The sequence below is a fragment of the Varanus komodoensis genome, unplaced genomic scaffold (assembly GCF_004798865.1).
Source record: "Varanus komodoensis strain SLA01 unplaced genomic scaffold, ASM479886v1 scaffold2, whole genome shotgun sequence".
NCBI classification, from domain to species: Eukaryota; Metazoa; Chordata; class Lepidosauria; order Squamata; family Varanidae; genus Varanus; species Varanus komodoensis.
The window spans coordinates 59501631-59519206 of NW_025335568.1; the positions used below are offsets into that span (position 1 = coordinate 59501631).

The 17576-nt window shown below is 42.9% G+C and overlaps 1 protein-coding gene across 5 annotated transcripts in view; it reads right to left on the minus strand.

The window, feature by feature from the left end:
- MERTK (MER proto-oncogene, tyrosine kinase) overlaps positions 1 to 17576 on the minus strand; it is a 65616-nt gene that overhangs the window by 32408 nt on the left and 15632 nt on the right. For 4 of the 5 annotated variants that reach the window (XM_044429229.1, XM_044429230.1, XM_044429227.1 and 1 more), the window contains exons 2-6: positions 16972 to 17404; positions 16005 to 16105; positions 14746 to 14916; positions 9784 to 9870; positions 8843 to 8958 (exon numbers count right to left, since the gene is read on the minus strand). In XM_044429229.1, coding sequence (XP_044285164.1) covers positions 8843 to 8958; positions 9784 to 9870; positions 14746 to 14916; positions 16005 to 16105; positions 16972 to 17404 — 908 coding nt within the window. The remainder of the gene's footprint in view (positions 1 to 8842; positions 8959 to 9783; positions 9871 to 14745; positions 14917 to 16004; positions 16106 to 16971; positions 17405 to 17576) is intronic. The other variant, XM_044429232.1, reaches the window with a different exon arrangement.

Consider the following 17576-nt stretch of genomic DNA (forward strand, 5'->3'; position numbering starts at 1 on the left):
TTGCCAGAACACCTTCCCCCAAGCATGGATTATAAACATGGCAAATGGCTCTCTGCACATGCTCTGGAACATGATTGCACCTCCAGAAATTACAGCAAATGCCCAGTGGGAGACAAAGAAATTAATGCAACTGTAGAAACCCACGTTGAACCTAACATGGTCAACCACAGTCTCTAATCAGATGGATAGGGCAGTTATCTCAGGATAGCAAAACAAGTCCCTAGAACTGTTTTCACTTTCAGCATTAAATGGCCCCATTAAAAAATCAGAAGTAACCTGCTAAAATGTAACATTTTTTAAAAGTTCACACTTTAAAAGAAGAATGAAACTGAAATGAGGTTACTGAATGGAGGAAGTTATCTGGCCAGGGTGACTTATTTTATATTGTTATTTCTTGTATTTTAATTTTATGTTGTGAGCCGCCCCGAGGCTTCAGCGAATGGGGCGGCATAGAAATGTTTTAATAAATAAATAAAATAAATAAGTTTAGTTTTAAAAAAGGGTATTTTCAGAGATGAGAGCTACATAGTCAACCTCTGCTTGATCCGTGAATCCTGGCCAGCTAGCTAGGAAACCTTTGAAGCAACCAGATCCCTAGGGACAGGGTTACACATGAAGTCTAGTCTACAATGATTTTAATTTTATTTCTTTATTCTACTATTCTACCACTTAACATCCTAGGATCTCTAAGTTGTTCACAATGCATGAAATGCCTTATAAATTTTTTCTCTAGGCATTTAATAGTAATTATAAAACTTCAAATAAAATCAATATGAAACTAGAAGATATGCTGACATGGCATAATGTAACTTTATCACATTTTAGGGACTAGGATAATAAGCAACATTGCAGAGACTAAGCTTTTCTGCACAAAGATCATCAGTTGTTAATCTGACTATAACAATATAGACAATGATAATAATCTGCATCACCTTTCAATTTTGCAGAATTGACTTGTACTACATGTGGAATGCTTCCTTTCTGTTTTTCTGCTACATAAACTCTAGGTGGCACTGTATATAGTGCAATAGCACAAATATGTAAGAAGAATCTATGCTTTCTTTCACTTTCATTTCATTCACTAACTGATTGCTGCATTTTCCCTTTTCTTAAAACAAGAACAAGCTTACAGAAAGTGCTGATTAGTTAAAGAAAAAGAACTGGCGTGTTATGAGGTCTTTCAAAGAAAATGCAAATAACTGTCAGGAATGATGCGCATATGCTAAATGCTTCCTATGGAAAAGCCCTTTAATGGTGAAACAGAAATGCTAAAAAAGGAAGGTAATAGCAGGCTTGGGGTAACTCCACAATTGGCAATTAATAATAGTAATAGAGCTAATAAGAATAGAAAAAGAACAACAGAAAGAGAAACCTAAAATTGCCCACTAATTTATTTATTTATTTACTGATTTATATCCTGCCTTTTTCCTACAAAGGGCTCAAGGCAGCTTATATCTCCTCCTCCATCTTATCCCCACAACAACAACCCTGTGAGGTAGGTTGGGCTGAGAGTCAGTGACTGGCCCAAAGTCACCCAGTTGGCTCTGTGGCTGAGCAGGGACTAGAACCCAAATCACCTGAGTCCCAGTCCCGTGCTCTTAACCACTACACCACACTGGCTGAGCATGTCCACTGGACAAAGAATGTTGACCGGATGTGGGGGAATGAGGCAGAAAACCAGTGGAAGAAGGAATGGTTTGGAGTATCTTGGAACCAAGTCGGCTGTCTGGCTGGCTGGAACCTTAAACAAGAATGCTGCACGCTGTGATATTTTCTTGTAGCACTTCCCTTACCAATTCAACTTTTGTTTCTTTAAAGACTGCACCTTCTGCCTTTGCACAGTTGTTTAAGGCAGATTTCAAGAAAGGTAAAAGAACAATTCCTAAAGAGGGTTGTATATCAATGCAGATAAAACTACAAGCTAAAATAAAAGCTCTATTGTATTTTAATTCTATTATGTTTTATGGTCTGCTTGTTATTGTTATTTTTTTTTGTATTTTTGTGGCCTCTGTGTGTGTCCTGTTGTGTTGTTGCGTTGTGAGCCACCCAGAGAGCCTCTGGCAATGGGGCAGTATACAAATGTGATAGAGAGATAGCGCAGGGTAGCCAACAAGCTACATATGAGCCAGCAGTGTGATGCAGATGAAAAAAAGGCAAACACTATTTTAGAGAAAGTGAAGTACTCAGAAAAACAGAAGTACTCATTCCCCTCTACTCTGCATTAGTCAGACCTCACCTAGAATACAGCATTCACTTCGGGCACCCAGATTTGAAAAGATGCTGACAATCTGGAGGGGGGTTACAGGAAGGCAACAAAGATGATACAGGGCCTGGAAAATAAGTCTTATGACGAGAGGCTGAAAGAACTGGACCTTTTCAGCCTTGAGGGGGAAAAAAGACTACAAGGTAACATGAGAGCAGTCTACAGGTACCTCAAAGGCTGTCACAAAAGGGAAAACACCTATTCTCACTCATCCCAGATCGTAGGGCATGAACCAATGAACGTAAAACAGTGTACCAGGTGCAGTCCAGGCACAAGGAAGCCTTTCCTAACTATAAGAGCAATACAACACTGGAACCAGTTGCCAGTAGAGGTTGTGTGCTCTCCCACAGCATGTATGCATGTATGTTTGCATTTATTTGCCACCGCCTACTCCAATGGAGTCTCTGGGTGGCCAGAGGTATTCAAGAAAAAAACAGACAATAAACTGAGTGGGCTGGTGTAACTGGCATCCTGCACCAGCAAGGGGTTGGACACGATGGCCACCTTGGCCCCTTCTCACCCTGCTATTCTATGATTCTAGGGTTCAAATTCTGCACAGCCCTCCCTTGCCAATCTGTATTTGGTGGCTTGGAGGGAGCAGTTATACATTCCCTACAACTCACACGTATCATTTGTATTATTTGGAGCAGGCCAAATAATACAACTCTACCAGAAATATCTAGGGAAGGCGCTCAGAGCTTGGCCTCCCTTCCAACCACGCACACCTCCTTTTTATGGAAGGGCTTTGCAAATATCTTTGTGCAAATATTGTTGATGTTAGATTAGCCAGAGAGGTGAACCCATATTTTGGAGTCACTTAGGTGGAGATCTGCCAGCAACTATGAAACACATCTATTGAACTGGCAAAACTGAAAGAATAGAAAGGTCTCTGGATTCTTATCTCCAAACATGACTTCCTTTACACACAGCTGTAATGCAGTTCTGAGGCTATTGTGCTGTGGTGCATGTTGTAATTTGAGTCTTACATAACCTCAGGGTTTAAAGAAGGGGAAGCTCTCTTAAATAGGGCATGATATTCACCAGGCAAATTAGCACCAGTGGTCCCATCAGGCAGTTCACTCCTTTAGTGTGCTTGCATTATAAACTAAAATCAGTATGAACTGCTTTGACTGTCCAGACTTCTTTTAAAGAACCCTGGGAAATCTATTTTTGTGTGGCTACTGGCCATTTTTAAATTACAGATTACTTATATTGGCCCTTACAGATTACTTATATTGACAGAACTACAGACCTGTGCAGGCATTTGTCTACTCAAGAGTAGGGCAGAAGTGTAAAGGGGCAAGGGTACAGGGAAGGTAAGCCTCACCTTCAATGTCCCCGATATGCTGACTACCAATTAGACCTCTGTGTGTTGAGTGAAAAGGACACCATGAACCTTGCTCCACTTGCCCCTGCATACGGACATCCAGTGATGGCCTCCAAATTTTAGAATGTCCTCCTTTCTTGACTTTTCAGCACCAGGCAAAAGACCTTTTAAAATTTTCCATGCTTGTTAAACTGCTGCTTCCCTTATTTTGTATCTGAACAGCTCCATTTTAAAATCATGTTCTCTGTTTTTAGTTGTCCAGTTATTTATCTCTTTTGAAGGGTTATTTGTTGCTGCTGAAGTGACTTTTAAAGTAATATCTTTCAAGGTATTTTAATTCTGATTTTTATTAATTTTATTGAGTTGTATTGTTTGTGTTTTCATCGTGCATGTCCCCTGAACACTGCAGCTATAGGGCAACTCATAAAGTGAGCAAATATTATCATAATTTCTAAGCATGTCCAGCTGAAAATGTTTACAGAAATTCTGTGATTGCAAGCCCCCAACTATTGGGAAAGGGGGCCTGGGAACAAGCCAGCAAGCCAGATGCAGAAGTTCAATGAGATGTATCTAACCCACAGGCCTGGACTGCCCTGTGCTTGCACTGATCTTTCAACTGTACCAACTAGAGAGGCAAGCAAAATTAATCATTCCTCGATGCTATGAGGAGCTTTGGCCAGCAAATACAGGAGCATAATCATAACCAGCTGTTCCTATTTCAGGATTATTTCAATTGCAAGACAGCCATAAATATCTTTCTGCCTCTGGTATTCCCAAAAGCGCCAAAACAGAAAAGGCTGTTCAGTCCAGGCAAAGCTTCCAAACCACAGAGAAATTTAAAAACATCACAGTGTAGTAATCCTGGCCTGGCTTGTGAGCATCACATGCTCAGAGTTCTAAAAGCTGATTTGCTTTGGAGGTTTCATACACTTTTTAATTCAGAAAATCCAAATCTATACTTAAAGTGCCCCATAGAAAATATTAAATCAGAAACCTCTCCGGCTTATTTCCAGAACGTCAGTAAGAATGCAGTGTTGAATACCATTGATGTGACAGCATCCGGAAAGGAAAAGCATCCATGCCTCTTCCTGACCAACCCTCCATAGTTCCTAAAAGCTGATTATTCAGAACTGCCAAAAAGGTGTTGCTTAAACTGACACCACAAACACAAGAAACAGTTCTACATAATAGTCGGGTTTATATTCACTTAGATTTATAAGTCTTCCCCCTGCCAACTTTTATTTAGGTGCTAAAAGGAAAGAAATGCATGGATGAGAAATGAAAAATGGGAAAAATTGCCTTGACCTTTCTTATGAATGGGTCCCAGTTTCAGGAAATCCTCATGCTGTCTGATTATGAGCCAGAAAGTGCACTTCCTTGGCTGTATGAAGCAATTATTTAAAAATGTTGGCTGATCACAAAGGGCGCAGTTCACAAACCTGTTGTGCGGATGTGACTGTACACTCCTGCATCGCTCTGGGACATTGGCTCATTAGACAATATTTCTGGCACCTCTGTGGGGGTTTCCATTGATCACAGAAAGAATAGGATGAAGTCAACATGTGCGCATTGCAATTGCTGCAGCCAATCGCTGAACATGGATTGCGCCCTCCAATCGCTGCGCTGCACTAAGACTGGGCTAATTACATGGAGGCTAATTACATGGCCAGTCCTCCATGTGAGCTGACAGCTCCACAACCCAACCAAGTGGCAGAGATTTCCTCTGGTCTTTACAACATCTAGCACACTGCCACACTGACATCCTGCTGCCTTCGGGATGGCATCAAATGCCACTCCATCTGCCCATCCAAGTCAAGAAGCACAGTATCTAAAGTCCACTAGGGTATTTTGGCACACAAAGCAGAAAATCTCTCAAGTACTTCTCCCTGCTGCTGGTAGTCAAACTGTAATAATAATACATTAAGGATGCAATCCTGTGCATCTTACACTAAGAATGGTCCCACAATTCCCTGCATCCCCCAGTAAGCACAGAACTTAACCCCTATTAAGACATAGCTGGGATTCTGTAAATGATGAGGCTGACTAAATCCCTCAGAAATCAGTGGGAGTCAGGAGGGTCACAGCACACAGGATCGCAACCCACACCTCAAGCAAGTTCAGATGTGCAAATAATTATTGTCAAGGCAAGCAGTTCCAGAGATAGCAAAAAACTTCCAACTACCAATACAAATTATGTGGTCATGCTCCAGCACTTAAGACCATTCTGTTCCTTTGGTACACATTGGCCAAAGGAAAGCAAGATAAAACGCATACTGCGCCTCTGTGAAATATGACAATGTTGCAAAGCCAGTTCCTGATCTCATGCAATGTTTGAAAACTTCCAGGCATTTGCAAGTTTCAGAGCATTTCTCCTTCTTGGATGAACTGCATGGTAAGATCATCTGACAGTATAAATAATAAAACAGAATTCATGAAGCAAAGAATCTAAAATCAAGCATCACTAAGCCAGACGGTCAGGAGATTACAGTTTTGTTTTTTTCCAGCCACTATTCCAACTATGGGGAAATCAAGGTAACATACAATAACTTCCTCTTCATCAAACATCCATTATAACACAAGATATTAAGCCATAAAAACCAACACGGCACAACACAAGAACGCATAAAAAGCAGCATGCTCAACAGACCCTAGGAAACAACTTGCTCAAAATATTTTTGGAAACCTACAAAAGTTTTAAAAGAGAGGAAGCCCACCTGATCTGCTGGGGTAGGATGAATATCTGCAAAGTGTATTTGCAGCCCTCTTTGATGCTGCTCCCTTTAGCCCTGCAGAAAGGTTTATTCCAGGTATAGATGAAGCTACAGGGGATGCGATCAGGATTCCAGCTGCTGGGCCTTCCCTCAACTTCCACATGTTCCAGTTGAGATTTGCAACTGACCTGACAAGTATATGCCTAAGTGTGCACAGGCTCTTTAAATTGCTCAAGGGCAGCATCAAGGGCTGGCATGGCCAAGCTCCTGCCATGGCCCCCATCCCCTCAGGGTGCCTGCTGCCAATCCCTGGGACCTTTGGGTTCTGCTGGCTCTCCTGCCTGATCTTGCGGTGCATCCACCCACTGTGAATGAGCGAGTAGTGAGATCAGGGAGGAACTTCCATGCATCTTGCCTTTTAGGAGTGGGGGCTGATTGTGTGCAGGAGAAGAGCCAAGTGAATAGGTAACAAGGAGTGACACCTAGGAGCTGGAACCACTCAAGATTGGGGACCTACATGCCCAAAGGCTCCCCAGCAGCCAGAGCCACTACCAGTGCAATCCAGACCCATCCTTTTTTCCAGGACATGGATGCACAAAGGGAACATATGCATGTTTGGCGATGAGCAACTAGCTGCCTGTGACAATGACCCCATCAAGCTGGAGAAGCTGGGGGTGGGACTAGCAGGCAACTCCCTGAAACCTCCCTCTGCAACCACAATCTACTATAGTGCTATGCGCAACCTTTGGGGCCTTCCTCTGACTGCCAGCCTCATGGGTGGCAACAAGGGAGAGGGCCTTTTCTGTGGTGGCCCCTGCATCTTTGGAACAACCTTCCTGCTGAGCCCTGCTTGGTGCCAAACTTGCCATCATTTTGGTGCTAGGTCAGGACAGCCCTTTATGTAAAGGCCTTTAAAGATCACCTCTTTGCTTACCCAAGCACCACTTTTCCCTCCTGCCCTAGTTGCAATGCAGAAAAATCAGCTTCCACTTGTGCAACGTCAGTAGTGCTAGCAAGAGCACACTGTTGGGTCCTTTCCTTAGTTTGCACAGGGCTTATGCTGCCCTCACAGGTGTTGCATAGGGCAGAAGTGGGGAGGAGGACTGTCAGGAAGATGATGGGGACAGAAAGTGACTTCTGCCCATCTTCTTCCACAGACAATTATCTGGATCAACCTTCTTGGTCAAGGTCTGACAGCAAGAGCGAATGAGAGGCATGGCCTTGCTGTCTCACCTACAAAACTCTTGTATTATTTATTTAGTTGTATACCGTCCCACAGCTGAAGCTCTCAGGGCAGTTTACAATAGTCCATAAAAACATCGGATAAAAATACAATAAAAATATAGAATTGGAAAAAAGAGACACACCAGAGTCATATCCAAAGTACCTTTGGGAGTGTTTTATGATCTGTTTATGTGGGTTGGCCCTTGCCAGGGCTGAATGCTTGTAATGCAGTAGCATTTCTTTCTGTTGAGCTGGAATCGTTCTGCTCTTTAGTTACTGCCAGGCTCTAGAAGGGGGCAGACACACATGAAACACCAGCACTGCTTTTTCACCTGGGCGATGGGCAGACCAATCACATGACTCTTGGTTTTCAATTTTGCAACACAGATGCTGAAGGAGTTCTCAGCGGACTTTCCATACATTCTGCACCCTAAAGACATGCAACCAGCCGTTGTCTTTGCAGCTGGAATGACTCACTGAGCCTTGCTTCAGCTAAAGGACTTCTGTCTGCATGTGCCACGCAAGTTCATTACAGAAGTGGAACTGAAAGAACCAGTCAGGCATATGACTCCCAGCAATGAGGAAGCCAGTTCTCCCATCACCTTTGCACTGAACCCACTTCCTGCTTCCTGATGATCTTACAGGGCTTTTCTTGCCACCTTGTGCAACATCAAGTTGGGGTCTGAGCACGATTTTGCTCCCATATGGTACAACAAAATGCCCATTCCACATGTGGGGCCAGAGAGGTTGCTGCAATTAGGAATGCCAGCGGTAGCTCTCATCCCTCTTTGCCTCCCAGTTAATCTATTTCTTTAAAGAGGGTTGCATAGCCTGACAGGCACCAAGGGAGGTGTCTTTGGACACATTGCCCACAAACACCTTTTTGGGCACCCCCATCTAGAGAAATGAGGCCATGTGCGGCACCCCTAATTTGCACTGTCCTACTCTGCAGCCTCACTAGTGAGAAAAAAAAACCCAAAAAAGCATCCAAGTACGCCATGGAGCATCAAAGGGAGGCACTACACTATTCATTTAATGTATTACATTTCTATGCCACCCAAAGCTCTTGGGGAAGTTTCCGAAGATTTACAAATAATTGAAGTACTCTGGGCGATTTACAGTATGTTAAAGACACTCTATAAAAACCACATATAAATGTATAAACATGCAACAGAGAGAGATATACAGAGATCTAAAAGTAATTTCGAACAATCAACAAGAAAAATTAAAACCTCATCCTAAGCTGCCAAATGCCTAAAAGAGCAAATGTGCACAGATATACTGGCATCACCGTCATGATTACCTAGCATTGCTCACCTCAACACTGCAGTGGCTCAAAGGCGAATAGCCATCGAACCCTGGGATCCAGGACACCGTGACTGTGTGAGCTGTTCTGTCCACAATGTTCACCTCGACAGGCGGGGACGGAAGTCCTGCATTAGAAACAACATGAGAAACAACGGCATTTGCAATCGTGATGATAATGATGACGGTGGTACTTCTGTCTATGACATGCCATGCAAAAAAATGTGTGTCACTAAGAGGCCATTTGGACCCAATGCAAAATCAGCTATGTAGGTGCGGAACAAGAGAATGTGAGAAAAACACATTGGAGTTGTTTGCGCATCCCCCCCCCCCAAGAAAGTACATTCAAACATTTGGGCTAGATGTTTATAACCCCAGTGACTAGGACACAATGCCCTTCACTGCACAAATTCTGAGGGGTTTAGTCAGATGTCCCACTATCCTCAGCAGAGCTTTCTCTCTAGGAAATGTGTTTATAACTGCACCCTTAATTACTAGCTGGAGCAACTCCCTTACAAAGGAAGGGAGGAAACACTACTATATCTGGGATCAGCTTGGAAAGAAGGCAAGTAAGGAGACATGACAGAGGTGTACAGAATTATGCATGGCGTAGAGAAAGTGGATAGAGAAATGTTTTTTCTCCCTCTCTTAATACCTGTTTTAAGGGATGTAATAGCATTTTTATCCTCAGTGAGTACATCTTTATAACATCTTTATGGCTACTGTCCTATATTTTATCATCACCTTGGGAAAGCAACTGTGCCCTCACAGGGCTGTGAGGATAAAATGGAGAGAAAGTGGAACATTATGTAAAATACTTTGAGTTCCTTGTAGGAAAAAAGGCAGGATATAAAATTTAATAGGAATAGCATTCTCTCAACATTCCAGACTGGCCCCCAAATTTGGAGATTCTCAGTTTGAAGACCAAAGTTCATTTCATACTTATGACTGACCTTTGATATTGATCCGGGCTTCTGTGGACGTAGTTACTCCCTTCTTGTTGTGAGCTTCACAGTGGAAAATGGCAGTTTCATTAAGACCTGCAGTCCAATTAAAATGAATAACACAAATGGAGAATGTGTAGTAACACAATGGGGAATGTGGTCAAGATAAAAAGAAAAGGCATTTCACCCATTTCTCCTCTCCCTTGGCTCCTTTCTTGAATGCAGGCCACAGAAAAAGAAAAGAACATCAAATGAAGTATAAATAAACAAACAAACTCCCAAGGGTTGTTTTACAGCTTGGGCAAACACCTCCTCAAGTCCAGCACTTCTCTGACAACAAGGAGGTACTTCATGGGAAAGGGTAACTCCTTTGTTCCTTTAAAAAAAAAACTTTCCTTTGCCACATATGTAAGTGAATTCTTTGAGAAAACTATTTTAAAACCTGCCCAGGACTTAGGCTGCAACTTCAGCCAAGCAGCAAACAAAGCCACAGAATGGAAAAGTTTAGCAAACCGACTGATGAAAGTGGGAGACAATCATTCCAGAGGATCCATCCCAGATTTGTTGCTTTACTGAAAAGACAGGCAATCTGGTGCCTCCCAGATGTGTTGGAGTACAACTACCATCAGCCCCAGCCTGCAAGGCTAATGGTTAGGGATGATGGGAGTTGTAGCTACAGACATCTGGAGGATGTTTCCAATATTTGGGCTCTGGTAGATCACCAGAATCCAGAATAAATTATTCCACCACAGACTGTTACTTCTGAGTAAAGAAAGCACACTGCAGATGGAACACAGCATTAAGCAGTACATCATGGCGGAGAGCAGGGTATGGTGGACTGGCAACAACCTTAGTTGGGATAAGAGCTGGGCAGGATTTCAGTGCATCCCCATTTTTTTCTCAGAGTTCCTAGCGTTAGCCTAGGAAGGGCCACTGTAGGGCCACCAACTCCAACTCCTTGCTCGGTGCACATGGTGACCTCATACATATTTATGAGAAACAGGGAATGCATCAGCCAAAAAGAGGTCAAAGAGGGTACAGATTAGTATTAACCTGCATGTGCCCATTTAGCTATATAAATGAACTTAATAAAAGAAATAGTAAAATTTTACAGTAGATAGAAGCCACAGTCTTCTACAGTGTCCCAAACTTTTGACTTAATCTAGATTTTTCAGGATCGTCCTTCCTACACTAACAGTGTAATCTGATACTCATCTCCTCCGAAGTAACCCCACTAGATTTGGTGGGGCTTCCTTCCAGGTAAAAAACACCCCCTCCCCTTTAGACACTATGCTGGCAGGGTGCTTATAAACAGGAATCAATTAAGGCCCAATCCTATTCATGGCTGGCTGGGTCATGCAGGGAGTTCTGTCCAAACAGGCATATGATTGTACCCATATGCAAGTTCCTAACATTTTTAAGGAAGGTACTCATGCTAAGTAGATGAAACCTTCCAAACTTAAAAGTAACACCCAGTTCTATCAGGAATAATTCAGAGATACTATAGCTGCTTTTGTACATGCTGGAACCTCAGTGTGAATCCCATTCAATCCAATGGGGCTTAGTTCTTGCTGAAATGCATAGGATGCATTATGAAAATGCAGCGATCCTAGGCATCCTGATTTGGAAAGAAGCCCACCAAATGTTTTGCAGCAAGAACAGACTCAGTGAAATATTGATGGGTCTACTCTAAGCCTAGACTAAGTTAGGACATATGGCTACAAATAGATCCTGGGTAGTAAAATTTACTTCCAGATAAACAGGCATAGAATTGCACCGTAAAACATCAGCATTTTAGATTGTCTGGCTAGTAGTCAGGACATTAGAAATTGCTGCTACCATTTTGAGGAAACTGGTTATTTTTCATTCTTTTGTAAAGGCCCAGCTTGACATGCAGCAGCCCCCAGAGATGCAGTCAAGGACTTTCAGAGCCTGGACTTAATGGTGCTGCTCCCTCACTTCCAGCAACAGCAGTCCCTTCTAGTAAGCAAGACTCTGGACGATAAATTTCACTTCTCAAGAAGCAGCAAAACCAGGAGCAACACTTGCAACTAGGCGTTTCCAATTGTGCCGTTTGAGTAAACAGGAATAGCTTTTCCTTAGCAGAACTGCTCTCGCCCAGCCTACATTCACTTTCAGATATACTGAAACGAATGGAAATTGCACAGCAGTAATGCTGGCAAGAACTTGCCCTGCACTTTTAATACTGTTGGGAAAGAGGGTACATGTTGGAGTCTAGTTGATGGATGCAAAGAGCTATTTATAGACCACTGCAGTGACCAGATTTTTCAAAAGACAACTCCATAAAAGAAAATTAACAAGTGTCAAGCCTTAAACAGTTGAAGTTTTAAAAGAGTCCTGCTATATAAAATCTACACTCTTTTCTCAAAATATTTATCTGTATCTTGCAAGAATGCAAGACAACTTCTCAATTAAACCTTTCATTCCATTCTGGTGGAATAACAGAAAGAGAGTAATACTGCGCTCAGAGTCAATGATCCAACATTGTTGTTGTTGTTAAAGGCTGTTACATAATCTCTGACCTATGGCAACCCTATGAATGAGTGCCTTCCAACATGCCCCATCCTTGAGAGCCCTGCAAGGAGTTGTAAACTAGATCAAGTTAGGCTTCTTTAAATTTTGAACACAATACATTGAGCAGCCTTGTATTTAAATGCTGACTACCATACATGCCAAGAAATTGCATGCAGGTAAGCGAGCCCCGCATTGAAACAATGTGGAAAAGAGTCTCTGTCTGTCCTTTGACAGCCCCAAGCAGGTTGACACAGAGGCATAGGACAAAGATACAAGTATAAGCTGTGTTTTCTTTCACTTTTGCAAATAATACTGCATTTTCTTTGCTCTAAAAAACTCATTGAATGTGTTATTTAAAAATGGGAGCAAAACTAGAAAGTCACAGCACTGAAACAATAAATGCCTCATGCAGAAAAGCTCCAAGTTGCCGAAGTGAAGCAGGTCAGGAAGTCTAGGTCTAGCTGGCGCTTCAACAATCCAGAGAAGTGGTCCCTTCTCCCCATAGAATGAATGAGCAATTTTGCCCATTTGCAGCATGGGGGAATATGGGGTGTTGCCACCCAGCTCTCACCTATAATACTGGGCTGCCTCTGATGTGAGCGATGCTGAGAGAATGGGTCTACTCACCTTCCTTCCATTGGTCCAAACAGTTTGCAACCCACTGGCTTAAACACTTTCCAGATCAACTAATTCTTTCAGCTCATTGCAGGAAAACACAAACACATGTGCGGTCATGAAAGAACTCAAGATTTCACATCAAGAAGGGGAAAAGTTTTTGAAGAAACAGTGAAAGCAAAACTGAGGGAACCATGACAGGCTGGAGCTCGTAGCCTCTCTCTCTCTGAAGTCAAACCTTGCAAACAATTGTACTAGGAAATGGAGCTAAACTATATAAAGGAGGGGAGGTGATGTGCTTGACACACTGTGCAACGCTGAAACCACTTTCATAAAGGCTTTTAGTACAAAAACCCAAACTCAAGCACAAAGATTACACCCATTAAAAATGGACAAGAGACATTGTGTGGCTCTCTCCTATTACTTAAACATACCTCAGACCTCACAAATCTTCCAGTAGCAGCCCACCAAAACCAAGAATGGGGAACTATGAGCTGGACTGAGGAGATAGAAATTCAGCGATGATCATGCATTTGCAGGACTCCAGTCTTGTTCAGTCTTACACCAGCATTCATGTCACACGGGACATTCTTAGCAGATACAAACTAGTAGTGTGCACCCTCAGAACTCACTTCATATGGCTGTTGCTGTCCCATGGCGAATGGTGTGGTTTAGGGTACAATCCTATGTCTGTTCCGACAGGAAAGTCCAAAACTTCCAGCTTCCTGCAGAGCTTTTTCAGACGTATGACTGTACCCTAAATATCACACTAGCAGTGTTGGCTCTGTTGACAGCTGTTGCTTTTGTTGGCAACATGTTCTATTCCAAATTTTATTTTCAAGGATTTATATCCCAGCTTCCAGCTTTATCAAGATCATTATGTTAAAATTTAAATTTAAAGGGTTTTTTAAAGGATTTGTAAACCCTTGAGGTCTGCTTGCAAGCCGACTGAGGGCTAAATTGCATGTTGTGCTGAGTAAGTAGTCATAGTCATCACTTTTGTTTTATCTTAGTGTAAGGACATGGAATAACCATGTCCCTGTCTTCCTACCCTGTCACTTTTTCCTCAAGCTGCCTCCCATATGAGGAGGCTAAAAACAGAAGGGGGGATTCAATTGGTACTAATAGACTTCCCCCTTTTTAGCCCCACAGTGGGGGAATTTAGGGCAACAGAGTTGAAAGGCAGGAGAGTTTAAACCCAGCCTAGCCATATGCCCAGTCTAAACCAGGGCCTGGGCACTTACACTATGATAAACAAAACAGTGAGGACTGGCAGCATATTATGTATTTAACATAGTGTAGAATTTAGCCCCCATTTGGAACAAGAACAACACCCATAAAAGAGGAACACAGGAAACTGCCCTCTTCTAGGTCAGCCTCCTCGTGCATTTAGCCCAGTGCTGTTTATCCTGCGTTTCAGCAGGTTTCAAGCAATCTTCCCCATCCCTTCCTAGCTCCTCCTTTTAATGGGAGACATCAGGATTCAAACCCAGGCCTTTTGCATGCACAGCCTGTGTTCTGCCCCTCAATCTGCCCCTTCCCCTAAAGCAGAGGGAAAGCACAGTAAAAACTGCAGCACATTGATTACTGTAGCAGTAATCAATAACAACACAGTAGCTTACAGAAAAGAAAAGAAAAGAAAAGAAAAGAAAAGAAAAGAAAAGAAAAGAAAAGAACTGCACCATGAAATCCTCCTTATAAGATAGGCCTGGAAAGTAAGGCAGAAGACTCCAGATTCAGCACCTGGAGAACATTATTAACAGGCTCCTACTTCAGTGCGGAATACACTTGTTTTGAAAGCACTGCACCTTTTCAACTCACCTGGCACCATCAAGACGGAAGGAGATGGACTCCTCTTCGTAAGATGGGTGCTGTTCTGGTGCCAGAGAATGTCAACTGGTTCGGGTGGACCCACTGCATGGCACGTGAGATTGAATGGTCTGTTTCGGGTGACATTCAGTCCCTGGGGCTGCTTGATGAAGTATGGCAGCCCTGCATGCAACAGAGGGGAGAAAAGCTCATTCAAAGACTAGAAAATGACAAAGGGAGGCACGCAGGGAATAATGCTGGGACTATAGCCCCCATCATCCCTAGCCACATGATGAGAGTTGTAGTCCAACCACCCAGAGAATGGTGGCTTAAAGCAAGAATGGACATTTTAGGTTTTCTTAGCAAGCCCATGCATGTTTAGACTGGCCAGAGAATGCTGGGAGTCAGAAGTCCTTTCTAGTCTAAACATGCATAGGAAAGTGTCCTTAGAGGAGTCAAGTTTTCCTATCAGATTAAGCCATGAATTGGGGCATTAGACCAATGAGAATTAGACCAGGAGCTGGATTAGACCAGTGAATACCCAAGCTGATAAACTAGTGATTCCCAAATCGAGTGCCAGAGGAGTGGCTGGTATGTGGCATATAAAATGAAGCTATCTTTTGTTTGATTTTAAAATTTATATCCTGCCTTTTTTCCTTCAAGAAACCCAAGGTGGCTTACAGACTCTTCCTTTTCCTCTCCATTTTATGGCCTTTGACTACTGAGTGGTATAAAAATGAAATAATGAATGAAATAAATTTATCCAAACATTCAGGCTTTGGAGCCAGCTAGCCTGACAGAGTGCCTGGCCCACAGTCACCCAGCTGGGGACTAGAACCTGGATTTCCTGAGCTTCCATCCAGCTCTGGAAGCACTATGCCACAATGGCCATGTGGAGTGAGACACACCCTGGAGAGGCACTGATTTCCCACCTCTGGCATCACATGGACATTGATATTGTCTCAAGCAAGGGTGGGAAATATGCAGCTCTCCAGGCGTGTGGAGACTACAGGTCCCGTCCATCCTAGCCAACGTAGCCAATGTCAGAGGAAGATGGGAAGTCAGAAGAGGATGCAGTGCTCACTGGGCTATGTAGCTCAAGTGAGGATACTTCAAGAAGCTCTGCAGGCAAGTACCTGCTTCATTTTTGTTCTGCAGGTTTTTCATCCATTTTTCTGCCTCTTGCTCTCATACCAAGATGCAAAACCACCCAAGCCAATTGTTCAGTGCCACTCCCTTGTACCAAGCAATTATTTCAAGTCTGAGCTTACCTTCCAACAAAATCAAAATAGGATCTGACACTATTTCCTTATTCTGGACTTTCAGTTTGCAGCTGTATGACCCATTATCAGAGCGCTGGAGTTTGATTATGCTACATGGGAAAAGAAAGAAAGACTTATAAGGGATAAAAAGTTACTATGCGACTTAGCCAAGAAGCAAGAACACAAAAATAATGCTGCAGTATTTTAAGGCTGGTCAAAAATAAATCTAGGATGAAGGCAATGATGGGAGCTGCATGAATGGAAAAATCCATGGGAATTTTATTGGCATTCTTAGCATGTAAGAATCCTCCCAGGCACTCAAGTAAAGAGGGAGCAGGGAGGGCTGTCTATGCATGCAGGAGCGGGACAGGTACACCCACACCCAGATCCCTGTCCCCAAACCAACTATGCATCCACCCTAGGCAAGGTTAGAAGTCCACTTGTGAATGACTCCTTAAAATCAGTGTGCAGTTGCTTGCTACTCAGTGGCTGCATGGCATCCAAAACTCTTTTAACAAGATAGCGATTTTGCCATGCAGCAGCTTCTGCAATTCCTGGATCTGCTCTCAGGGAAAATCACTAAGATCCATTTCCCACATTACACGAGAAGGAAAAGATGACTCATCGGACACACTGCTTTCTTCTTTGTGATGGTGACGTCGTTCTTAAGTCTTCTGCAGCATTAAAGTTCTAAACAGGTGGTTTTTCAGATAGTCCTGACATTACAAAATTTTTGATGGGCGGGGGGAGATTGTATGCAACTGAGTCCCCTCCACAGACACAGTGCTCTTTGATCCCATGGAGGTTTTCATGAGGGGAAAGATGGAAGAAATTATATCCCCCACTGATACCCCTTCCTTCTGCATTCCCTTATGCCTCTCTTCCCCACAAAACCTGCTCTAGGGAACTAGGGGTCCATTTGGAACATGACTGAATGCAACTCATTCATCTTTAAAATGGAATATGAATTGTTTACCTGAAAGTAGATATCATAGTAATGTCTTCGTGGTCATTAAATTGATAATACTGGCTGGCCAACCGATCAGCATCAAGGAGCTCCTTCCCATCCTTCCACAAGGAAATAAGTGCAGAGTCGTGGTTGATTAATGATTTATGAACGCTGATGGAGCAATTAAATTTAATGTCCATATGTTCAGCAATCTGTATAGTTCTTATAGTAGGATTAAACTTAATTGACTGAAGGAGCTGATCTGCATAACCTTCAGCAGAGGTGAGCATGCTGTCCTTCACAGTGCTGGAATTCACAGGGGGCACCGAAGTGTAGCTGATGTTGTTTATCTGGCCTGGAAAGGAACGGGGTGATCTGTGCACAGTCTTTGAGTCCCTGGAGGGTAAATTCGGTTTTGGGAATGCGAACAAGCCAGACCTCTTGGTTTCTTCAAAGGGAACTGCAAAGTGAAATGTAGCTTTGTCAGATTAAGGGCTTCTGTAACTACAGTCTCCAAGTGTTACAGAATTTCTCACCATCTTCAGCATTCCCCATCTAATGAATTTGTATTCATGCTCAAGACTCCCATTAATACAATCTAAAACAGGTACTTTTAAGGATACAAACAGCTG